We start from the raw sequence: 26,816 nt of genomic DNA, 5'->3' as shown, positions 1-26,816 counted from the left end.
GCTTGTACACACTTGCATCTCTGCAGGCTGCCACTCAAACCAGCAGGTGACTACGCTCAGCAGATCCAGTAGGGCTGTCCGTAACGGAGGTTTACCACCTTTACACGGTACTGAAGGCTGAACAAAGGTTAGCCTTGAGTCATAAACTTGAAATTCAAAAGACAAAAGCAAATTCAACAACACTCAAAGGGCTACATGTAAACCAGAAGGTTCAGCATGCAGTTATTTTGGAGACATGGGGTTAAATGGACTATTACTGTCTACCGCCTGAGGCTGGCTTGCTCTCCTTGCAGAAGAAGTAAATGAATCACTTCTATCTGTGATCCTGCGGGTGCTGCCGGCGATGTCTGTCCACTCTGCCATGTAGATGCAGCTCTGGCCACGTCGGATGTGGCTGAAGTTGTCATGTTAACAGATAAGCGGACTGTACTTTCCAGCCGCCATCACTACATTCTTCCCCCCCGGGAGTCGCTGGCGATATTGATAGGACGGCAGCAGTTGATGAGACAGCAGCAGTGATAAAGGAGGCACCTGAAGAAAAGCACAAAGCTGCTTCGTGTTTGTTCCACCGTGCCTGTCTTCCTACCTGCAGGATAAATGATGAGACGAAACAGAGGCGAAGTGCATCGCTGGCACTGCCTTGAGCTGCAGGTAACAGCAGCCTGGAAGTATGGGCGCATTGATTGGAAAAGAAAGGGACATTTGCCAAACTTGGGTTTGTTGTTCAGAAAAAAAAACTCATCTCTAACTCTTACTAGACATTTACAAGAGCCAAGACTCGTTTCTCTCATCTGTCCCAACAACCCGGTTCTAAATGTTTTTTGGCAGCTGAGGAGAATAACTGAGGAAAAGTGGCTTGATTCTTCTGTTACACTCCGCTAAGCTGGTTTATTGTGTTTGTTGTTGGGAAGCTGGTGTTCGTGCCGGGGGGCTTTCAATGAAAACACATTTCTCTTTTGGCAACAGCTGCTGCATATCCCCATACAAGCAGCCAGCAGATGTATCTGGATCCAGCATCCCCATCCCAGCGTCCCATTTCCCTCCCAACTTCACGTTTACCTGATCGACTCCTATCCTGATTGTTGAGCAAATGATCTCTCCTGAGTGTCTGTCTTTGTTGGGTTGCAAACCGATAAGATAATTTACGTTGACTCTGTGCACATGTTAGGGACATGAAGCAGCTGCTTTGGACTTGCTGACGGCAGCAGCTGCTAAATAATTTGTTGCGAATGATTCTGTTCGCCAAATTGTTTCCATCAATACAGCAGTTATTAGGATATGACAAGCGAGGGTCTGTTCTATGCTGATGATAACCTACTTTATTGCTTCCCTTCTTCACTCTAATACAGAAAATAACAATTCACAACATTTTCTTAAATGTGTGAATTACTGTTATTTACATCGACCCATAAAAATCTGATGAAGTTTGTCTGCTTGTATCTGGTTGTGCTGGACACAGATACAAACATACTTTGCTAGTTTGGACCATAGATGAAGGGTGAATCTTCCTCTGAATCTGGAAACCCCCTGTATCAACTTCTTTGATACAGATTCAGATTCAAATCTGTCTATCGGCGTGTGTTAATGTTTTTTACAGGCTGTACCTTAACTTGTCACAGGAATTTGTTCATTCTATGGACGAGCAGTTTTCTCTGCTCACAGCGTGGCCCTGATTTATGATGATTCAGTTTTGCTGCCCGTCGTTTCTTGGAATACTTTGCAGACTTAATTCAAAGTGTCTGAGCTCGTCTCACTGGAGACGTTTTGTTCCATCTTTAATATCAGACAAAAACATTTCATCCAACAGCCCCTGTGTTTTCCACTTTTGTTCTCAGCATCTAAAATCTCAGGGGTTCTTAAATTACTTACTACTTACTGAGTAATTTACTCTTTGTTTTAAGATTTTGTTTTGTAATTTTCCCTCTTGTATACTTGTTACAAGAGGGAAATAATGGCTGTGGCGTTTCAGGGACTGAAGTGTTTGCTTGTTCCCTCCCTGATTGGCCTGTAGCATCAACTTCCAGGACCAGTTTATCTGAACCTACGCTAAATTAAAATGCCAATCAGATCAAACCTGAGGTAAGACATAAAAGAGCTTATAATGTTTTAGCCTGAACTGCCCCTTCATAAGATGCTGGTAATGGTGGGAAAGACAGAAACTTGGATGAACGATTGCTATGAACCTGAATTCAAATTTGAACCTGATTTGTCTCTATATATATATATATATATATATATATATATATATATATATATATATATATATATATATATATATATATATATATATATATATATATCCTAACATCTTGCCAAGGTTTATTGCAACTTACAGGGCAAAACGAGGATGGCAAAGACATTCATGTTGTACATAAAACTACTTAATATTTCTGTTATTATTTTGTTATTATTATTTTAATTATTCCATCTGGATTCATTGAAAACCAATAAATAAAAAAACATCAAAATAAACCATCACTCCTTCTCCCCGCTGTCCTGCTTTACATGTTTGCTGGTTTTCTTGCGGTTGTCATTTTCCATGATTCCTGAGCAGTGAGGCTTGGAGAAGCAGGAGGAGGAGGCTGGACCGGACAGTCAGGACCAGAGGGAGAGCTGGGAAATGTGATCATTTTTCTTGGGGTCTGTCATAAGCCATAGGCTGGCTCATTTGTCTGCTCTGACTCCTTTGTTTCCAGCAAGCCGAGCGCCGTAGGATGAGGCTGCGGAGCAGGAGAAACGCAAAAGAAGAAAAGAGAAAAGGAGGGACAGTCAAAGCTAATTATTATAGTGCTCCATGTTTCTTTAATGCACTACTTAAATCTAAAATAGATGCAGCAGTTTTTAATACCTGCTGAGTTGCCAGAAAATAAGGTAGAATGAAAGCAAATGAGAGAGGAGGAGAGAGGGCATGCAACTGCACTTATTTTTTCTGTTCTTCTTTTTTTTTTTTTCTCTAAATTGCCCCGCAGTTCCACTGGAGTGCTGTTGACCCAGTTTATCTCCCACACAGGTGATTAATGCAACTTCACCGCAAGCAAAGGTCACCTCGGGAGGCACGGGCGCAGGTCAGAGCACAACTAGATCTAAAGGAGGTTTACGCGAGCACGGTTACAGCTCAGAAAATAAAGTGTTCCAAGCGGATCATCACCGACTCTCTGGGGACGCAAGAGAGGGTACTGAAAGAAAAACAGAAAACACGCACAGTTCAGCAGGAGTGAGAATACCCAACTCAAACAAAGCTACTGACAATTAGCCAATTTCTATAATGATTTTTTTGTGATATTTTTTTAGTCTTGCTAAATAGACTGACTTCATGAAACTCTTTGTGTTCATAAAGTACTGAACTGATTCATGGGGTATTCACATGTGACAGGAGGAAGCTGGATTTGAACCCAAAGCTTTTGGATTTCCCAGCAATTCGTCTCCAACAAGCCTCCCTGTCTCCTGCCTCTCCTGTTCTTTTTAGGCTGCATGCCGAGTGGGTCACTGCTGCGTCTCCAGTCCCACATGCGAGTCGCAGCTCCGCCATCCAGGAGTGAAAAATGTACATTGCAGGCTTTTGTCAGTGTGATGTAATGGCTCATAAATCAGGCCTGCACCTGTTTCCGCTTCTGGTTGTAGCTGCAACTGGTTCACTCATTTCTATCAGAGATTTGTTCAAGGACCACAGTGGCCGGCTGTAGCGCAATACAGTGACAGTCAGCAGTGGGTCACTGGAGATCCAGCTTTATGAAGTTGGAAAAACATAATGTGATAAAATGCTGCAGCTACTGTAACTTGTCTGGTATCTTATCATGCTTAAGGGCAACTTCAGTCTTTTCTTTTATTCCTCGCTGGTCGGACTCACTTCATACTGCTGACGTCAAACCAAAGTCCCATTCCTTCTGGTCCCTAAGGACCTGGGGCCTCTTATGTTTATCAGATCTCTTCTCAAAGAAATCAGTTTTTTTAAACTGCATTCTTTGATTCCTAGTCTTTGTATTTCTAAAGTGTTTACTCTCCACTGCATCCCCATTTTATCTTCAACTCGTTTGAGTTTCATAGTCTCATTTTTTTTAAATGCCTGGTAACATACCCTTACATTATTGTAAGTGCAAAAATATTTAATAACTTAAATTTGTAGTTCTCATTTACAGTTTGATAAATGAAAGACTTGGTATAATGTTTCGGAAAGGCAACTTTGGTCGGTGATTTAAGTATTTTCACTCAAGATAAAAAAAATATAGGTAGTACAAGTCATTGTAGATAAATTCTTCTATCAAACAACAAGCCAAAAAGATTTTGAATATAATACAACTTAACTTTCTTTTCCTAATGACAATGATTTAACCTGAAACATGAATATTTGGGCTCACAAAATGGGGAAAAAAAATTGTATTTTGTGGCAAATGTTTGGATTTTCAAAATAAGATCTTTTAGGCTGAAGCTCTAAATACAGACAAGAAAATCTGTCTGTCTGAATCTCATGTTTGAAATTTTTATCAATGGAAACATAACTTGTTAGCATTAGTAGACATGAAGACAGGTTAACTGATCAATGACAATTCAAAGTGTTAAGAAGTAACTGCAGAGCTGGTCATGGTGGGAAATGACCTGCGTTGAGAGGAAACTGCTGAGCTGGGATCTTGAGATTATTTATGCTGGGATGTTTTAAAACATACTGAGCCATTTCTCACTGGCTTTAAATCACTCAGTTGTGTTTTTTTTTATTTGTGACAGACACGAACGCAGGATTAATGGTGGAATCTCTCAACTCTAAAATACACAAAGCTCCTCTGCAAGAGTTCCCCTCTGCTTTCTCTGTCTGTCGACTGCATCTGAATTTAGGTCATTTTGTTCTAGTAACAGTCAGGCGATGTGCTTTTATTTCTGCTAAGATGATTTGTTTCAAAGAGTTTTTAGATCCTTGCCTCGCAGCACTGCTGATTTTGAGTTTTCCGCAGCTGTGCCCCTCTGTTTCTTCACTTGATGAATGCAAACATAAACGGTTTCTATAGCTGTTGTTTTTTTCTAAGATTCTTCACCTTGCCCTGTGATGAAAATGCTCTGCTCCAAAGGCGCATTTAAATCAAGCACTATCTATAATTATGCTCCCAATGACTTACTTTTTTTGGTTATCTAAATTATAATCTCTGCTTTCAGTAATTCTTCTAAGGCGAACTCTCCCGAGGTATTCCACATTCGTGGTTTCGCCTTCAGAGAAATTACTGGGCTAAATGAAGCTATGATTTTCTTTATGTGAGCCAGCTGCAGCGCAAACGCTTTTCAATCTGACCGCAAAGCCCCGTTCATTTTTGTGGAGACGAGGGCGAAGGTGGAATGAGCGAACAGACGCCGTTTGGGTCTTTGATTAAATCCTGTGAGAATGTTGCATCAAACTCTGTTTTGTAAGTGAGTTGAACAGGTGAAGATTTCTATTTGGTTGTCCGTTGATGATACTTTACGAGACTAATTGTAAAGTTCTAGTGGAGAAAACGATTCAAAGAGATGCTTCAATCACACTTGACAAAGAGTTTGGTTCCAACCTCGTGTGTGGCATAAAATGAAAGCTTCTTTTTTTTTGGCTTTTTCTCCTCCACCTTCAGGTGAATGGGAAGGAGTTGTCCAAATCCAGCCACGATGAGACTGTGGAGGCCTTCCGAGCTGCCAGGGACCCCGTCGTGGTGCAGGTCATCAGGCGTACCCCGAGCGGCCGCCCCCATGGCCCCCCTCAGGAAATCCATGTGGTGGATGTGTGCACTCAGACTGACATCACCTTTGAACACATCATGGCGCTGGCAAAGCTCCGGCCTTCAACCCCTCCTGTGCCTGACGTCTGTCCTTTCCTGCTCTCTGACAGGTATGTCGTGTCCGTGGACATGTGGGTGCTTGTTTTAATTTTGCAGCGCCTTTGCAAAAATATTTACAACATATTTCCATTAAATTCGTTTAGAATTTTATGTGGTTTGCTGATATAATTTAGGACAAACCTGCACAATAGAAGGGAATGACTAATAGCATAATTTTGTAAAATCCGGTGCAACTAGTTTCTTTAAACATAACCCATTTAGTAATTTAAGTCTCAGTGTGGGTGATGTGATCTCAGTATTAACCCGGTGTCTTTCTTTCCTCGTTTTTTGCAAAGGCCTCTGAGTTTTGTTAGAGAATATCGGTGAACAAACAGCTTCATAAAGACCAAGGAGCACAGCAGACAGGTCAGGGAGAAAGCTGAAAACACGATTAGCTTATAAAACAAAAATCTGCCATTTGAAACATTATGGAGTACTGTTCGGATCAGGATCTGAAAACATAAAGAAAAATCTACAATTGAGCCTGAACTTATTTGTAAAGAGCAATGTTCGATAACCCCAGTCTGTATGTGAGCAAAGCTGTCAGTGATATATCTTATAAGACTTGCAGTGAAAGATGGTACATGCTATAGCATGTACTGTAAAACATATGGAATATTCTTTTTATTTCTATCAGTAAAAAAAAAAATAAAAATCCAAACCAATTTTTTTTCTTCTTCTTCAACTTCACAGTCATCCACTCTATTGACCAATTGTTAAAACACTGACGTTTCCAGGTTTGACATGACAAAATGTGAGGAGGTGTTTGAGGAGTGAATAGTTTTGCAACACACTCCGTCTGTTTTTTGTTGTTTTGTTCCTTAATTTATGCAACGACTAAAGAAAAGCTCTTTTTTTCTCACATTTACAGAGCTTCACCGATTTCTTATTATAACTTTGACTTACGTTTCATTTCATTTTTTATTCAGTTGTGAAAAAAAATTGGTTGACTGCCAGACTGAGGAGAAAAAAACAAATTGTTGTGTCCTTGTTTTGACTTTGGCAGTGACTGCCTATAATTAAGAACGGAAAACAGTAGGAAAAGGCATCAGCAAGCCATGAAGGAGAAACACCAGTGTTTGCATCACAGATAGGGAGAAATTAAGATATATGACATAACGGGCTGTCCGTGGGACTTTAACGGAAACAGATTTACATGAGGAATGAGTCTGTTAATGTCCTTCACGTCTTCCTTCAACAACAAGACACACAAACTAACAAGAAATGTGTTTAATTAAAAGACAGTTGCTCAGCAGTCTGCGTTGTCATGTTTGTAACATACAAGAAACCTTTAAGTACAAAATAAGTCGGGTCCAACTACTCGAAATTTTGTCCTTTTGTATTTGTTAACTAACAGCTGAACAATGTGAAGGCGTCTTCAAGTATCAACAGGAGATTTTTCCTCATAAACAACAAAGAAACTGATTCAATGTTTGGGCTTTGTAATTTTAAAAATAGCTCATGTTTGGTTCACCTCACAGGAGCAGAACGCAGTGAAAAAGGAACACTGAGAATAAAGGAATATCTAGGTTTCACCTCCAGGGAACGCATCAAGACGAAAGCGGAGGAAGTCTGGAAAATTACAGTTTAATTTGCATCAGGCTTAGCAGATAATTAATTTCGAGCCCGATAAACTTTTCAACGCACGTGTGTGTCATCATTTGTAATCCGGGACTTTGTTGAATATCTAGAGATAAAAGCCCAGATGGATTCTCCATCTGTGTGAAAAGATCAATAAAATTCAGCAATATGATCAGCGCTGCGCGCGAGCTATAACACTAGTATACATGAGCTGCTCAAAAACATTATGGATTTATGTACATAACGTAAAGGAGGAATTCCCCAGAGGGGCATCCGGCCATAATTGGGGCTGCTTAGAGGTTCAATTTGAACCCAGGTAAGGTTTACAGGGTGATTAAAATAAATGGCCAATTAAAAAAAAAAAAAAGCAACTAAAAGCAACAGCCACCAGCCGAGTCCACACTTAATCAATGTTTCCCATAAAGCCGATATTTCCTTTCTCCGCTCCTGAGCTCAGGTGCATCATCCAATAAACAGCTGACTTTATAGATTTTATAGATATAGTTGGCGTCATGTGTTGAGGCTACATTGTAAAATTGTAATTGTAATGTGTGTGTTTTTTTTATAACGCTTTCTCCCACTGCCGCAGGGAAAATTCAGACTTTTATAGGTTTCAACTTAATAAACAGGCTGGCGTCTTAACAGGACACATCACTTGCCATGTTTCAGAGATTCATCTTTTTTTCTTATGTTATTATTTGTCTGCAGTCATTATGCTGTGTGGCGGCCACACGTTCTGCTAGAGTAGTGTTTTGTTCATTGACTGAAGGAGGGATAATAGAATTACACCATACAGTCTGGGGGGGGTTTGTCTGTCAAGAGCATGAAGCAAATTGCAGAGTGTGGATACGCTGTTATTAACAAGATGCTGCGCTTTTGTCACGTTCAGGAACAGCCTTCCACAGATCTTTTATTCTGCCTTCTCCGGCTGAGACAAAAGCGACAAAATGTTGTCACTTTGAGGCTTTGAGCTTGAGTAGCGTCTGGAAAGAAAATGAAGGAAAATTATCCCACCAGTGTTAAAATCTTAACCTACCTCTGTCTTTTTTGTCTCTCGCTGCCTTTCTGTCTCGCCACCGTCTCGTTCTCCTCTGACAGCTGTCATTCCCTTCATACAATGGACCAAGATTACTATGAAGGTACCGACTACCTCTCCCCCGTCCCAGCTGACGGAGACAGAACCGAGGAGTTTGAGTACGAGGTAAGAGCTGAAATCTGACGTGGCTGCTAAAGAGCGTTGTGATTTCACTAAGAAACAATTGCAAAAGCAAATGTAACTTTGTACACTTCACAGTGGCCCCCAAACTTCAGTTTTTTGGGGGTTTTTTTAGATTTATAGTGACAGACCAACACAAAGTAGCTCCAAATAAAGAAGGAATAAAATAATGAAAGGAAAATTAAACATGTTTAAAGAGCTACATATTAGCGCAGCACTTTCAGCAACTTCAGCACAACTGGAGATCAAATTTGTTCCAACTTGTGTCTTTGCATTTGCAGTATTTTTTTTTCAGAAATAATCAATGGGATTCTGAAACCCAATGAAATAGCCCTTAAAATTAGTGAAGTAGTAGTAGAATCAAATCAGATGCTAACTTTGTTATTATCAGGCAGCGAACATCAATATTCTCTTACAGTTTTTCCAAAACACAGTTTCTTTTTTGTGTGTTCTTTCTTATGTATGAGTATTGTTCACCAGCCCAAGCAGCAACCTTTGTGATTATCTTCTGTGCTAGAATTATCACCAAACTTCAGAGGGCATCTCGGAAGTTTGACAATGTGACACAATTTTTCTCTGGTTGTAATTCATATGGGTATTCATAAATATGAATGGGTTTACCACTAAATGCTTGTGCTGTATCTCGTGAAAATATCAACTTACCAACATGCAAATGGTCAGGAAATCATTACCTACTTGGTAAAACTATGTCAGCAGAAGGTCTTGCTTGTGGTTTCTGAATAAAGATGTGTGTATTCTGACCTAAACACATTTGTACACTGACAAATAGCTTTATGATTTGCCTGTGACTTTGATCAGTCCTTGGTAGTTATAACTGAATGCTGCAGGTATATGTGCTGCTGTTTATCGAACAAATCCAAGGTTTATATGACTTATGGTCTCTGACTCCTATTTTCCATCCATATCTTCCATATGACAGGAAGGGATCAACACACACTGTCTCAGCTTGCCGCTGGAGTCCAATTCTCTTTATTCCCAAGTTACTGACGTGCGAGCAGACAGCGCCATGCCTCCGACTGCTCTGATGTATGATGATTGCTCAGCTGTCCCTCCCTCTATGTGTTCAATTTGAATTTGTTCAGAACGCTTCAAGCCATCGAGCTTGAGCTGTCTCTTCAAATCCTAAACAGATTTGTACACGCGCTTGGATCGCTGAGGCCCCCAATGTCAAAATCCAAAATATATAACACATTAAAGCATCTGTTTATGCCTCATTGCTATCAAAAAAAATTCTTTTTTACAATGTGCATGCTTAGCAGGCTTCATAGTTTCATGCATGATCTGTGGGGGTTATAGCACCCTAATGCAGCTCCACTTGCTATATGACAGCTCAAAATGCTGTGAGGGGGATGGAGGCGATGGAGGCGAAGCTGAAAAGCCTCTTTCTGAATGGAACAGATTTCTGCTGAAGGAGAGATGCAAGAAAAATTGCCTTTGCTGGGTGTAAATGCTGCGGGAGAGAGCACTTTGCCAACATCTAAGAGAAAAAATATCGAAATCTGATTCACTGGAATCGGAAGTTAATAATGTTGGGATATTCCTGGGGTAACTTTATGTAGCAGTGTAACATACAATGCTCTCTGTGGAGGCTGCGCACACATTCAGGAGAAGAGAATATGTCTGCTTGTGTTTGGACTGTAGGGACTGCGCCGTGTATGCAAATGTCAGATGGACGAGTTGCATGGATGTTCTGTTTACGCACATTTACAGCTACCGCAGTCGATACTTTTCTTTTAAAAGTCTATCAAGTGGCTACAAATCATGCGAACGGTGTTGCACTCAGTAATGAGCCCATTTAGAAAACATCCCTGCATTAAGGCACTGTAAAAAGCAGCGTTAATGTGAGCCAGTTGGATGAAATATGAAGGCGACGTGAAAAGAGAGCCAAGACGGCTGGTTGACTGAAGGGATTATCACGCGCTAAAAAGCTGGAGTGCTGTTTTATATCACTTCAAGGGTGGATTATACAGTTTGGGGAAATTAAACATGGCTGCAGATGCTCGAATTCTTGTTGTGACAGACATGAGCTTAACGTTGGGACAACTGACTTATTTTTCGTGAGGATTCGATTTCCGACCTCATTCGTTTCTTTAGTGCGCAGCTAAATTTGGCCAGAACACAACTCTGTCATGTGCCTTTGCAACAACCTGTTTCATATTAGATGAAAGAGCTCTTCCACTGCGAAAACACAAAACCTAACCAAGTATTTTTTATTGGCCAGTTTCTAGCCCAAAAAAAACTACACTTGAAATAAGACAAAATTGACTTGCAAGTAATTTTTCAACAAGATATAAGAGCTTATTTGGAACTAATAATTTGTTATTATTCATTTTAAAATCACTGGCAGATTTTTCAGATGTAGTTTGAGAAAAATATCTTGTTATAAGTGGAATAATATGCCTGTGGAACGTGAATTGACTAGACCTTTGTTGAATTAGGTCAGTCAGTTTTAAATGGGTGAATATTTATGCAGTCATTTACGAAATTATTAGATGTTAAATATTTTTGTTTCATGGTCATTATTTTGTAGAAATTATTTTGTAGTTTTTCCGGTTTTCAATGTGTTTGTAATTTTTTTTTCTTTGTCAAAAAAGCCAAATCTTGTTCATCTTGACTGCTTGGCAAAAGCAACAATAAGAGCAAAACATCCAAGGGGTTGAACACTTTTTAGAGACACTGTCGTTCTAATTTAATTTTCTTGTTGGATCTCCCAACAGGAGGATATAAACTCTTTGCTCTCCCTTCAGATTGGCGGAAGTTTGTCGGCTGCCTCTTATTACTACAATTTCACAGCCTAACATCATACATTTCCAAGAAAGCTCCTCGATGCGTGTCGGTGCTGAACCATGTTAGTAACCGTCCCCTTGATTAGTTTTGGTGAGTTCAGAGGAAGCACGCTGAGCTCGGAAACATCCGTCCCTGTCTCTCACTCCCTCTCTCTCTTTATCTCTCTCTCTCTCTGTCTCTGCCAGTAGTAGCCATCAACGCATTTGGCAACTGCTTTTTCAATTACCAGTAATCAAAGGCGCGACAGCATCAGATGTGCTTTGATGGTGGCCAGCAATCTTCCTCTTAATCACACCATCACAGCCATTAATCTACTGTCGGCCCTCGTCCCGCAATCTCCCGTCTGAGAGGCAGAAAGCTCGGCTAGGAAACAGAGAAAGGAGGGGAGAAAAAAAAATCAAAGAGGCAACATATTGGAGGAGGTGTTTTTGATGGTTCAGAGGCAGGCACCTTTTACAGAAGCATCTGAGTGAGTGGGTGTTTTTCTTTTCCACGCAAATTTTTCTTAAAGTAAAAAAAAAAAGAGCTCAAAAGCATCTGATGGAGAAGAAGAGATCACATTGTTAAATACACACAGACTATGGGAATAGCAGCAGTCTGTTTCCCGCGATCTTCTTGTCGCAGGTCTCCTACACCACATCCAGTCATTAATTAGTCATAAGTAACTTTGGTCTTGTTTTGCAGAAGGAAATCATGCTGCACCTGCTCGCACCTCCCAGTTGCCTTACAACAAACAGGCAATTTGTGTGAGTTTATTTTTAAAGACCTCTCTGAGAGATTGCAAGTGATTTCAGTATCTCCCTCTGATTTCCCTCAACTTCACACATCATGCTAACATGCACGGTGTGCCAAGCACATACCTCCAGTTACATCGGCGACAACCTCAGTGCTTCTGGAGCATTCATTAATAATCTCCCTACCAACGCCATCAGTTTGAAACCTCTTTGATGAAATTAATGACACATTTGTTTTAGGCCTGATCTGCTCAGCCAGAATGCATCACATGCAGTTGTCCTTATCCATTTCTCATTCACTCGAAGGTCTGACCATGTCTATCAAAGTTGTCCTTCGATCAGAGGCACATCAGAAATTATGAAATGACAAACGACAGCCAGATGGCATCGTTTGTTTGTTTCGAAATGTGCAATGCTTTTTGGAGCACACCAGAACCGAGGGTTTGTGTTTGCGCTCAGATTTAGTTTGGAGGTTGAGTATCTGCAGTGGAGTGTGCAGCTGCTGGAACCTAATGCAAAAAACACCTGAGAGATCTAGTTGTGCGCCTGTGTGAAAATGCGCAGGTGGATCTAAACTATTTAGAAATATAATCAAAAAGTTAACTTGAAAAAGAAAAACTTGTATATGTATATCTCTAGTTTTTATTACAATATTAGTTTTTTATCTATAAGTTGTATTTGTGTTCTTTGAGTACCTACATTTAATGGCTACTACTAAAGAAGCTGGGTGTTTAAAGAGTGCACATCAGTGGAAAGTTGAGTGGAAGGAAAATATGTGGCAGTAAAAACGTACGGAAGCAAGAGGGAACGTTGCAACCTTCAGAAAGATTGTGGAGACAAAGGCTACTTAAGAGTTTTATTTCAGATTTACAAGGCATTTCAAGACCCATAACGGATACATAACAAGGACATTGGCCATAACTGCTGTGTTCCTTATGTTAAGATGCATTGATGAAATAATTCATGGAAAGTACCATGCAAGTGCTGAATTTGATGTAATTTACATACTTTTTTGTGAGGCCATTTTTCTGTGGTGAAATGACTTTTATTTTTGGTTTTATGCAATGATAAAATTGCATGAAACCATATTGCATATTCCTTTGGGATTGCATCATTGTCTAATCCACTTACAGTAAAAATCATAAGTTACAATATTGCAAAGTTCATTTGTTGATTTAAATAAATCAGTTCACTTAGTGAAACACATTCTACAGATAAATATTCATATAGTCAAGCCTTTATTTGTGTCATTAAGATTTTTTTTTTTTGCCTGTCCATACTAAAAATTTTGATTATTACACCAAATCATGAACATTATGTTGACTACCTGATTAAAGATTTCAAGAAGTACTTTTATTCTAAGGAGCAACTCTTGGAACTCACATTCTAATTGATTGAACGTGATTTTTTATTATTTTTTATTTTTTATTGAGTTGCTGAAATAACTTTTTATGTCATTCTATTTCCTGAGATTGACCTGTTAAACACACTTATGTTGGACAGACATAAAAGAGGATACAAAAATTATACTCCGGCTTGTTTCTGAGAAGCCAGCGGGTCTTAAAGCACAAAAAAGCAAAGTCCAAAACAGTGTTGGCCTTTTCCTCTTTCTGTCCGTCGTCTCATCCCTTCCCCCTTCGCATACCTAAAGCCATGCCACATCTACCACACATAACCAGCCAACCTGCACTTGTCACAGACAAAATGGATCTCTTTCTTTTTATACGAGACCCCTGTGAGTCCTGCCAGAGTCCTCACAGCCACCTCATTTCTCTCTGCCCCGCTCCATCCTCCTCTCCACTCAACCACTTCGCTCCTGCTGCTGAGAGATGTGTTTCTGCTCTAATGAAGACCTTGGGAGGGAAGGCCATTTCACACTTGATTCCCTCAAACACCCTTGATAGGTTTCAGGGGTTAGGAAATGGGACAGGGGCTGGTGCTGTTGGGTGTTTGGCTTCATCTCCTGTTGTGGTCGAAGTGAAAGCGCAGAGTTGGACTAAAGTGGCTTAATGACGGAGAACCTTTTCGTGAGGGTAAAGGAAAGGATAAAGATTAACGTCCGTAAATAATCAAGTTTCATAACTTATCCGAAGCAGGTTGTATAAATCTAAAGCTGTTTGTGTGTCGCTTTTGTTTGCTGTGCCTCAAGATTATTCTGAAGTTTTGTTTAAGGTTTCAACCACTCACCCCAGCAGTTTTCTTGCCGTTTTAAGATACTGTATTCTTCTCTTTCCCTTTGTAGGAAGTCGAACTTTGTCGTCTCAGCTGTCATGAAAAACTAGGCCTCACTCTATGCTATCGAACGGATGAAGAAGAGGATGTGGCCATCTATGTCAGTGAGGTTAGTACATGATTTACAGACATTTAAAGGCGATCATTAGTGCAAATGTAAACAGCATCTATTTAATAGCTCCCTTTGAATTATTGTAAAATAGCTGAAAACATTGTGCATGAATTAAATCAATAAATATCAGAGACACAAAAAGGCTTTGGAAAATGTACCAGAAGAGCGAAACCTCAGCTGTTGGTTAACAAAACAATCGCCTGAGACTGCAAAACCAGAAAAACAAATCCGTGCCCTGCCTGGATTGATTATAAGACAACCTAAACTCAATTCCACACACATGGATCCTGGATTGAATGAAACTGTTCAAGGTTAATAACACTCCGAGAGCTTTTGTTGCAACCTCCATGAAACTGTGGGATCCATCCTCGATGCCAACTTCCAGCCAATTGTGCAACTCTCAATCAAACGTGACATATACCAAAGAGCTGCTCTGTTCCCCTCTGCTGTTCTGCATAAAACTTGAGTGCACAAGGAGATAATTGAGTCCTTTGATCTAAGGGTGTTGTATTTGGGAAGCACCCAAAAGGCTGCAGGACATTGACCCCTAAAATCTGGAGTTTGGACGTTTTTGATGCCCGGAGAAGGAAGTACCACAGAGAAATAGCTGAAGTGACTGAAATAACCTGCACATGTCTGAAAGACAGCAAACACTAATCCTTGCAGCACAGGTGCAGACCTTGAGAACCTTAGCATTGAGGTATCAAGATATCTGGTGCAGGCTGTATGAAGAGAATCCAGAGACAATTGAGCATCTCACAGCAGGATGTTAGATCAGCAAAGCAATGCATGTGGAATATGAACGGGAGACCTCTGAGTCAAAGTGGGAATTACCTCCTAAGGTAGTAGAAAATGATAGAGCTAAGCAATCGGATCCATCCATCCATTCCCGCAGAGTTGGGAAAGATTAGTGCCTATCTTCAGGGGTAAACAGGTGAGAAGTGAGGGTATACTATAGACACGTTGTCTTACCCAAAGTAGGTTTTCTTCACATAAAAACAATGTGGACAAATAAATCCTCTGACTCCCTGTTGCTGATTTTCTCCTAAATGCTAAAGTTTTGATTGCTAGCTGTTTGAAAAATAAAAATATTAAACCTCTCAAGGCAAAATCTCTATGCATATTCCAGGAATATCTCATTTCTTTGAAGTTTCTCATTTACATATTAAACTCTGTTGTAGAAACCCACAATCATCTATCCAGATCAGAGGACCCCAGTGCAATGTTGTGCTTCTCAGCCTGAATCAGATGTGACATTTCATATTCATCCACCAATTTATGATTTACTTTAGTATTCATGTGAGAAAAGCGGGTCTATTTATTGCTTGCGGTACTTCAAAATTGAACTCTCATCAGACACAGATTACATTACCCAAACAGATGATCTAACTTGTGTGATTCTGCTGTCAGCTGCCAAGATGAGATGACCACCAAGCAAAGAAAGGCATAAAAAAAAAACATAAAAAAATAAAGCAAGGATGTTTTTTTTGTAGTGGAGTTTGTTATTCGGCTAACCTCAGAAAACAAGACGGCTCTGACGCACATAAAAAAATGACTTGTTCTCTGTTTTTGTATAACTTTTTTTTCTTTTTTTTTTCTTTTCAAATACTGTTCACAGTTCTCCTCAACCTCCTACACGGCTTCATTTGAAGATTTCTCCAACCATGCAAGGTGTTGGCTTTGAGAGCTGAGCTGAATATAAATCTCAACCCACTTTGGTTTTTGACAGCAATATATGTGTTTATTTTGTAAAAAAAAAAAAAAAAAAAAAAAGTAATATAAGGACAGTGCTGCATTCAGATGAGCTGACTGAATGTCTACAGGATGGTGGAAAATATTACACAGTCTGTTCTTTGATAAGGAAAAGAAGCCAGTGATAAAAAGTTTTTACTTAATAACAGAACTTACAACTTTGGTTATTTATTAATCAATTACTAAGTAATAGAATCAATAACTTTATTGTATTTCTTTTTTACAAAGGCAACTCTTTGGAAAAAAGCCTCTCAACTCCCATCTTCTAGTTACAGTGTCATGCCAAGATATTCATAGGCTTTGCATCTTTCATTTTTCATATAACTCCCAGAAAATGTAATACATGTTATTATTACAAAAGTTCCCAGGTATTGAATATACTTTTCATTAAGCCCATATTTCTGCATTAAATCTTGTTTATCAATCTAATGTGATATTCTAGTTTCAAATGTTTTGTTTTCATCAACTGTAATCAGAAAATTCACCATATTTAACAGAAACAAAGACTTGGAAACAACAGTCTCATCTATATACTGTGTTACACTTAGTGAATTAAGTTACTGGAACAAATTAAACTTTCAATCATTATTATATTTTTTAAATATACCGAGACTATTTCAGTAAAGTTCTGGATAGCGTCAGCCTGCTGGAAGGTGAACGTTTTCCAATCAACTCTGACCAGCTTCCCAACAGCATGATGCTGCCGCCAGGAGCACCATGCGTCAGTATCTGTGCTCATGATGCTGTTTTTATCACTGATGTTCTGCAACAACCCTAAGGGGTCTTGAGAGAACAGCTGAATTTAACCTGGGATTAAAATGTGATGCTACTTGTTGGTCTTACCAATAGCGCCACCTTCCTCTGCTCGCTACTGACATCCACTAATAACAAATGCATGTCAGACCGTTTTCAGATTTTTTGATTTTTTTTCCCAAAACGTCCAATAATATCTGAAGAATCCAAAGTCATATGGAAACCATTGCAAGGCACCGTATCGCCTTTCGGTTCCAGTCTTCCAGTGATTCCTTTCTCAGAATGTTGCTTCTGGTTTAATGAGCGTTTCTCCGTGTGGGAGGGAACTATCATGAAGATGGAGTGTCTTACTTCCACAGCCGCCTCAGAGTTGCAGTCTGATTGGAGGAAGTGAAACAAATTGCCTCAAATAGCTGGTTATAGGGCGAGAGAAGAGTTTCCTGCCCCCTTGTTGGCAACCATTATTTCCGAGAAGAGCAAGCGCATTGTGTGCTGCAGTGAGCCTAAACACCAGAGACGGCCTTTGAAGATGCTTCAAGGGAAAGAGACAAACAAAAGAGCGAAACAGTCACAACAACTCCAGTGGTAAATATTGTGTTTTCAATAGATTTAAAAAAAGATCAAAAATCTGACCCAAGACCAGTGCTTAGGTCTGACGCCTCCCCTAGACGCTATGAAGCAATTCTACAAACTAGAATATTACAAATAATATCCTCCCTGTTTCTCCCAAGCATTCTGTCTAAAGTCATTTTTTGTTTGATGTGCAGGTTAGTCCAAACAGCATTGCCGCCAGAGACGGGCGGATCCGAGAAGGGGATCGAATCTTACAGGTGCAGCATTCGACTCCGTCACCAAACACCTCCACACCAGTCCATCTTTGGCTTAACAAAAGGATTCTTGTGTTGTCTTGTTTTACTGAGCCAGTGTCTTCCCTCAAGAGAGCACATTTATTCTTAATGGCAGCACATTACAGTGGGAACTTGCCCCCGCTGTGACTGTTAAGGGGGAAGAAATGCCCCCCTGGCTGTTTTAGTTACCGACTCAGCAGCAACAGGGGCGTTCTTTTATTTATTTTTTTAAGGGTTCTGCTTCAGGACGGCGCTGTGTTGCAGCTCGTTGCCTCCTGTGTGATGGCTCAGAGGCTGTGACTGCCATTAGCCTCTAACTTCATCTTCAGTGCTGAGAGCAGTGAGCATCACCAGCAGCATTTGTCAGGCCTTCTGGTGTAATGCTGCTCTCTGCGACGATTACAATAGGAAGGGACTGATTGCATCCTGTTTTATTGTAAGGAGTTCATTAAGGATTTTAGTTTGACTTCTCTCACTTCTGTCATAAGAGGAACTCAAACAATTAGAACCTTTTTGGTGTTCTGATAAGTGCATGTTTGTGTTTTGAACAGATACGGTTACGTTGTGCTTTAATTACTGTTTTTCATCCCTCTGATTCTCGCATCCGACGACTCAGATACTCGTCGGCCTTAATTAATGCATCCAGGCTCTCTGACTGCCCACATAACTTGCTAAACACAACATTTAGTTTATGGCAGCACTTTAAATCTATTCAGGCTTTGTGCTCTGCTGCGTCTTCAGGGTGACTTGCGGTTCAGTTCTGTTGATGCATTCGGTCTTGTCACGAAATGACTTCGCTTTCAACCTCTGTGTGTTCAGTGGAAATAATTTGAAGGAAGGGAAAATACACCTCTACTTCCCATGAAGATGCGAACTCTCTTTAAAATTGCTTAAATAATTCAGGATACACACGATTAATCAATAGCAAAATATATAAACCATATATTCTGGTGGAATGTAAAGCTTTTAAGCAATGGTGAAGTAGCAGTAAGTAACCCCATTAAGAATAATGCATTTGAATCATTTTATTAGATCAAGTGTGAAGAATTATGAAAACAACACAATACACAGCTCTTGAAAAAACTAACAGTCCACTGCACTGAACCCCATTGAAAACCTCCTGGTTATTCCACCAAATATTGATTTGGTGGAACAATGAAGCAAATAATGGAGCTATGAAGTAAATAGCACAACAGAACACATTATTAACTGGTATTTGGTTGAGCATCACCACTAAGAGCAAAATGATATATATTCTTTTATGCAAATGCACCTCTGTGTTTTGAGAAACCTTGATGACAAATGCACAGAGAACTGAATTGCACAAAGTATGCGAGAGCTGGATGCAAAACCATTACTGAGGCAATTGCCCAGTTGAATCTAGTATGAGTTGTGCGCCTGATTTTAGCCAGGATGAGGCATGTGCACATGTTTGTGATCGGACCAGTACTCCTGCCCCATTATCCGCTGCTGACAGGACCATTATTCTCAGGGCAAGGGAAAAAAATGGAATCCACATGTCAGTGGTCGGCTAATTGTATGGCTGGATTCGTGTATGCTGTGGAACGCTACAACTCTGCCACCTAATTCATGATAACAGCTTGCTTCCTGGTTTGTATTTTCGAGAAGCAGCCAGCATTTACTCTCTCCTCAAGAAGATAACGTCCTTTTTGGGCAGTTCATTTTTATTTTTATTGGTTTGTGTGTTTGTGGATGTGCATTCTTGCTTGTCTGTTAACCTTGCTCTTGTGGTAATCTTTCATTTATTTATCTTTTTTGTTCTTCCGTCTGCAGATAAACGGCAATGATGTTCAAGACAGAGAAGAAGCAATGGCTGCTCTCTCCAGTGATGACTTCAGGAACATCGTACTACTGGTCGCCCGACCTGAGATGCAGGTTAGAATCACTACACTCTTATACCCAAGTGACAGCTGACTTAAAGGCAACCATTTTATGAAATACAACTACGAGGTTTTCCATTAGCATTATTTGCTCAGAGCAAGCTTTACCATTCCCGGATGGCCAACCAGCCCCCGCTTCCCACCAAGCACACAACTTCTCCTGGTGGAAGCCACCGCTGGGACACCTCATCATGTTTTATTTTTATGTAGCGCCACTGTAATTGACTTCCAATGGTAAGCCATAAAAGCTAATGGCATGCTAATGTGGAGTGAGTTCAGGCCCAAGGCCAGGGACGAGTAAGTAGTAGAACTCTGCCGCAGTGCAGATGAGCAGGAAAAGCACTAGTAGGCTCTTTGTAATTAAGTGACTCCTCCAGTAGTAAATGTGGCGTAATCAGATATGGATACCATTCGGCTCAGATCAAACAGCTTGATGGATGACGCAAAGGTAAAAGGTCAAAAACTGTGGTTTTACGCCCATCAGACTGTATTGGTGCAGTTGAAAGATCAGCACTTTTTTTGTTGGAAACAGAAGCTAAATATCAAACACAGCTGCGGTTTCCGATTTTAAACCCACGCAGGGGCATTTTTCAGGAAATCCCATTTGTGCACCCATTTGGAAAATCCAGCTATTTGTTTTAAGGCACTGTATTGTCACAGGCATTGGACAGTGAAAAATCATCCTTTTCCCCTTCTTTTTTTTGCTTTTTTTCTCTGATCCCCATCACCCACCCACCCACACCCCACCAATGTTTCTCCACTATGTGCTTTCCTTATGCTTCCACCCCCAGCTGGAAGAGGCTTGGCTGGATGATGAGCATAGCGAGTTCCTGGAGCAGCTGAAGATGGAAATGTTGGAGGAGCAGCGGAGAGAGGAGATGGAATTAGCTGCCTTACAAGAAGAACAGGAAAAGCAGCAGGTCGGAGGCAATGCATGTGTTTGTCCAACAGTTTATTTCAAAATTTCCTGAAATTAATTTGCTACACAAGAGGCTTTAGTTGGTTCAGCAGAATAAACCACCTCTAGAAAAAGAGATTGATGCAGTTAGTGTAAAACGACTATGAATTCTACCATGACTTTTTTTTTTTTTTTTTGGATGGGTGAAAACAGGCTTTGTCCCTTGAATGGGAAAAAAAAGCTAATTTGAATGAATATTTATGAAGTGGGACTACTGAACCATTTAAATTCCAAACATTAATAATCATAATCTAAAATTCTCTTTTTGTGGGACGAGAGCATTCGTTGAAAATCCATGCAAATGAAACTTCAAAGACGTGGCAGAAACAAGACGATCCCCAAAGCATGAGCCGTAAAGGCATGAGCTCTCTTTCACATGCACGCACAAAAAAAAAAAAAACTTGTGTCCATTGGGAAGGTGTAGAATAAGTTTACACTGACTACACGAGTGAAGAAAGCGATGCAAGTTTGTACTAACCGATCATCTCCCTCCTTTAATAAATCTTTGAAAACAAACATCCTGCATGTTTTAAAATGTAAAAATGTACTTTTTATGTATAAAACAGTAAAAAAAAAAGATATTTGTCATTGTCTTAGTTGATAAATTTTTTATTACATATACATAACTTGATGCTTGATAGACAAAAACTGGAATGAAGAAAATAATGGCGAAATCATTCATAATTTATATGGAATATATTAAACCGATTCCTCCATCAGCAGATTAACCGGTGACTTCTGATCTCACCAGAACATATTAAAATATCTAATTTCAGATGGACCGAACCAGTGCATATGAACTATGGGTTCATTTTTGCGCTAAGAAGAAAGAAAGAGACAATTCAATCTGTTACAGTAAATGGTGCAAAATCCAGTCTGTCTCATCAAGTTAAGTTAGTGAAGGTTATGATCTGCTATCTTAACAATAAGTTGGATAAATACTGGGAAGACTGTGAATGAGCTACAGTTGATCAGAGCCATTTCTGTATTATCTAGTTCCCAACTAACACTAGTTAGGGAAAACAGAAACATATTATAAACATTAACATGTTCATGCTTTTACAGCAAAAGCGTCTTTCTGGCAATTTCCTTGTAAAACACCCCACAAGTGTTAGCAGGCTTCCTCTTTATTCCTTCCTCAGTGATTTTTCTTCCAATGTGCATTTTTTCTGTTGCAGACTAGTTTTTGTTGTGAATGTCATAAAGTTTAAGTAATAGTGATTCAGCTGAACTTATTGCAACACTCTCCTACACTGAGAGCTGCCTGTAGTGTGCAGAGTAGGAAAAATGCACAGAATCAGATTTGTGCCTTTTGTCTCACTGCACATTTTAACGTAAAAAGTCCATATGATATGAAAGAAACCCAGATTGATCCTATGCAGCTTTTCAGGTCAAGCTCACTAATTCATGTTTCATGTCATAATATTTATTTACAGGTAAGTTTGTAGCTAACATAATCAGAGACAGTGCAAAAGTAACCAATATCTAGACCTAAGATTGTTTTTGCTAAAGGTATTTTTTCTTTATCCTTTATCAGAGATCCGAAGATGACAAGCCTTCCTGTTCAACATTTTCTTACTCAAAAGATAGCCTGCAAAGTCTGAAAGAGAGAAAGGAAAACTCAGACCACAACGTCTTAGCCCAAATCCAGAGACGCCTGTCCCGGTGTCTACGGGACAGTCAGGACTCCCATTGTACCAGTGGTAGCAAGCGACTGGAGGACAAAGACGATGAGGACAATGATGAGTCAGAGGGAGATCGTTTCCAGCAACTTTTGGAGCTAAAATGTCAGATACGCAACAGCGGCGAGTACGACCTTTTCTACAGCCGCCGCAGTACTATTGAGTGCAGCATGGCGGAACAAAACGATGTGCAACATGAGCTGCGTATGCTAAATGAGGAGCTACGCAGTATTGAACTTGAGTGTCAGAACATTATGCAGGCCCATAAGCTGCGCAAGAGTCAGCAATCTCCCTTGATGGGACTTTCTGCACCCTCCATCAAAAGTCAAAGCCCCCTACATGGAGAGTCTGTTAAGGGTAAGCTGGGTGACATTAATGAGAGGATGGAAAAGTCTGACAAGGACAGCTCCAGTGCCTACAACACTGCCGAGAGTTCTCGGAGCACGCCCTTGGCGATGGACCGCTCCCCAGAGCACTCTCTCCAGAGAATGGTCAGTCTCACCAACCAGAGGAACCTCTATGGCGGCTTTGCTACCGGTCACTCACCAAGCCCGAGCCCCTTACCGACCTGCAGAACCCCCGTTCTGGGCAAAAGCAGCAGCCCCGACCACAGTAACCCTTCAGAGTCAGATCAGACACTTCAGGCTGAGGAGGAGGGTAAAAGAAAGTTAAAACAATGCACTTCCCGGATTCCTTACTTCTCTCCTTCCCATAGTTCCCAGCAGAGGCAGGCCAACATTCCAGCCCATGCTCGCCACTACCAGAGCTACATGCAGCTGATCCAGCAGCGTTCAGCTGTTGAGTACGCTCAGAGCCAGCTCAGCCTGCTTAGTGTCTGCAAAGAGCCTCAAAGACCCATTAATGAACCCAAGATGGAGTGGAAAGTCAAGATCCGCAGCGATGGCACCCGTTACATCACCAAGAGGCCTGTGAGAGACAAGATCCTGAGGGAGCGGGCCTTGAAGATTAAAGAGGAACGCAGCGGTGGGATGACGACGGATGACGATGCGATGAGTGAGATGAAGATGGGGAGGTACTGGAGTAAAGAGGAAAGGAAACAGCACCTGGTCAGGGCAAAAGAACAGAGGAGAAGACGAGAATTCATGCAGCGCAGTCGGCTGGAAAGCTTGAAGGAGAACCCTCAGAGCAGCAACGAAGGTCGAAAGGAAGTCAGTATTATAGAGCTCAGCCACAAGAAGATGCTGAAGAAACGCAATAAGAAGATTTTGGACAATTGGATGACCATCCAGGAGCTGATGACACACGGCACTAAAGCCCCCGAGGGAGCAAAGGTGCATAATGCCTTCCTCTCAGTAACTACTGTATAGGACAGACACAGCCTACATTCTACCCGATGTGGTAAAACATACTTGCCTCGTTCAATGCGGCATTTTTAAGTGGATGGTCGGAGGAACACTTTTCACTCTTTGAATCCCAAAAAGCATTTTTAAAGAGTTTATTTGTGGCGTCATGACATTTTTGTGATGTTTTTTCAAAACAGTTTCTCCTGGGAAACATGGCATTTTCTAAGAAACTTTGACAATTATTTTAATACTTCACTCTGAACATGTCTATCTTTTCGATTCTATTTTCATATTTATGTTGAACTATATATCTCACGGTGGTTGTTTGACAGTAGGTAATTTTTCCTTTACCTGTGTTTTCAATGCTTTCTTGTAGTCCACAGATTTTATATGCCTAAATTCTGGAGCTGAAGCCGATCAGATTCCTCTGTGCTGCTGGCAGGTTGCTGAAAAGATATTCCTCACCAAGTACAGTCGGTCAAAGGTTTAACTGAGCTACATTAACAGTTTGATTACTAAAGTGCTTTTAAATTATGGTAATGGCTGGACGTGAGCAAGTTACAATCATTTAATTAAAGAGATTCTTAAAAATTGTGTTCTGATGCTGTTTCACAATAAATTTGAGTATTTTTTAAATTTTGCCCGTTAAACTCCAACTTAGCTATAATATATGTATAGCTACAAATGTTTTTCATATGCACAGTGCTCTCCACAATTATCAGCACCCCTAGTAAAGCTATACTGAATAATAAATGATTATAATAAATTTGGGTTTAGAGGTTTTAATGACCTCCAGCCAACAGTCTTTACCGTAGTCCTGTAACTGTGACTTATTTAAAAAATTTTTTACTTTGATGACATCCTAAGACAACTGAGGAGTGGTTAATGGAAACTGACCACATGTTGTGGATAGACGTTTTGGAAGCTCTTATGAATTAACAAACACCAAAGTTTAAATTACCAGATTGAGTCAGTTATGTTTATTTTACAGGAATTCAAATGGTGCCAATAATTTATCAACATAGGATAGATTTTGCTACTGAATGAATATGCTTAAATCTAATACTGGGGTTGTGTGTGTGTATATACCAGGTTTTTATATCCTTATGGGGACCTATTTCTGTCCACAATGTGGGGTTATGAGGACTATTGCTCCTTGTGGGGACATTTTCTTGTTTTTGCGTTCGTGGTGAGGTCTGTGATGGTTAGGTTTAGGGTAAAGGTTAAGGTAAAGGTTAGGTATGGGATGGTTAGGTGGTTAGACTGTAGAAATTAATGGAAGTCAATGTGAAGTCCCCACAAGAGATAAAACCATGACTGCGCGTGTGTATAATTATTCTGCAATCTTAATAAATTCAGGTTAAAGATTTTGGCAAGTCTTTACATGGGGTGCTAGTAAGTGTGAAAAGCAACAAATCTTTTCAAACAAACTACATTTGAACTCAGCTTTAAATTGACAACAATTTTCAGTTTAATCAACCGTCATTTTTCCAACATTAGCAATGGTCTTTGATCATTTGAGAGCTAATGTTTACAAAAAGTGTGCTACTCCTTATTTTACAGACTATTTTGATATCCAATTTGTACCCCCTTTAACAGAAGGCCATTACATCCCAAAGGATGACGTACAAAAATATTAGGCACTCTTCCACTTATTCAGACATTCTTGTCATTAAATTAAAAACCAAAGCAGCCTGAGAAAATATCCAGCTAAGCACTTCTAAGCTTTTGAATTAGCTTTTTAGATTTGCAGTTGATGTAATAGTTTAAAGAAAACACACAAATATGTTCTAAAATTTGGCTTCTTTTTTTCCTTTTCAAAGATTTTACAAAATAATAGGAATAAAAATCAATCAAAAGGCTTCAAAGCCGTTATTTCCAGTTTCATACTAATTCAGCTCGTTTAAATTCCTCGCAGCGCTAGTTTACATACCTCAACTGAGAAAGTGCATCAGAAAGCACTGAGGTGATTGAAACTCTATTTCACAAAAGCATACAGCAGTTACCAAGAGATGAAACACTCTTCATCATGCATATTACATATCAATCTGTAGGGATTGTTTAGTCTCTGGATTCATCTTTTTTTTTTTTTGTTTACTTTGCCAAACAGACAGGTTCGTGCAAAAATATACCAGCTCCTTCAGGAAAAAAAACAACAACAAAAAAAACAAAACATCAGCTTTGATCAGGAAAGCACATCAAACACCACCTGAGCAGAACAGCAGAGGAGTTTTCAAAACGGCATTAAGTTGTTCTTCGGACTAGATTCGGTTTTCAGTGTGGTTTCCTGTTTATCTTTGAGAAGCTCATTAAAATTCTGAAACTGTGATCAAATAGTTGTCAAAGTACATTTGTTATTTTTTTATCTTTAACATTTCAAAATGAAACTGAAATTTTTACCTTTAAAAATAACCTATTTGTAAGCAGTCATATTTTGTTTTATTTTGTTATATATATATATATATATATATATATATATATATATATATATAAGAACAGATGAACATGACTGTTCCTTTTACATGCTGGGATTTTTTATACATCAATTTAAATCTCTTTTACTCATAGCCTTAAAAACTTTAACCTCAATGATGCATTGGTTGGTTGATCTTACTTTTCCATGCAAACGAATCATTTGTTTATCTCTGTAACTGAGAGTTTTGGGTTTTTTGGTTATTTTTTCCTGCCTTATTTACAATATATTATATACATTTGGTTACTGGATACGTTGAAAGACTTTCTAAAGGTGTTTCTGAATTATGTTTGCTGTTAGGTTTAAGGGGCACATATCATTTTTTTTTCCAACTTTAAATTTTCAAACGTACTCAGGTTTATGGCTTATGAAATATGTACAGTAGATGGTTTCTAGGTCCAAACTAGAGAAACAAAATAGAAAAGTAGTAAAAGAGAGACACCAAACAGAAGGCTGCCAGGAACGTAGCCAAAATTTGCTTAAGAGTGATGAAGCCATGTCTGGAACACTGAATTGGGCATTAATGCTTTACACGTCGATCCCCAAAGAAGATAAAAGGTAGTGGTAGAATAAGTCCCAAGTGTAATTAAAATGTGTAAGGTTAGTAGTCAAGTTTGGAAGAGATGGCCAGAAG

The 26,816-nt window shown here is 39.8% G+C and overlaps 1 protein-coding gene across 3 annotated transcripts in view; it reads left to right on the top strand.

Moving 5' to 3' along the window:
* Positions 1-26,052, top strand: part of LOC129365836 (PDZ domain-containing RING finger protein 4-like) — a 115,196-nt gene extending 89,144 nt beyond the window's left edge. For all 3 annotated transcript variants that reach the window (XM_055039353.1, XM_055039370.1, XM_055039362.1), the window contains 7 exons: positions 5,586-5,839; positions 8,508-8,610; positions 14,410-14,508; positions 17,784-17,846; positions 19,659-19,760; positions 20,557-20,685; positions 22,261-26,052. In XM_055039353.1, the coding sequence (XP_054895328.1) occupies positions 5,586-5,839; positions 8,508-8,610; positions 14,410-14,508; positions 17,784-17,846; positions 19,659-19,760; positions 20,557-20,685; positions 22,261-23,733 (2,223 nt within the window). In that variant the 3' untranslated portion in view covers positions 23,734-26,052. The remainder of the gene's footprint in view (positions 1-5,585; positions 5,840-8,507; positions 8,611-14,409; positions 14,509-17,783; positions 17,847-19,658; positions 19,761-20,556; positions 20,686-22,260) is intronic.
* The last annotated feature ends 764 nt before the right edge of the window (positions 26,053-26,816 follow it).

The sequence above is a fragment of the Poeciliopsis prolifica genome, unplaced genomic scaffold (assembly GCF_027474105.1).
Source record: "Poeciliopsis prolifica strain line A6 unplaced genomic scaffold, Auburn_PproV2 SCAFFOLD001, whole genome shotgun sequence".
NCBI lineage: Eukaryota > Metazoa > Chordata > Actinopteri > Cyprinodontiformes > Poeciliidae > Poeciliopsis > Poeciliopsis prolifica.
This window is presented reverse-complemented; position numbering and strand designations above follow the sequence as displayed.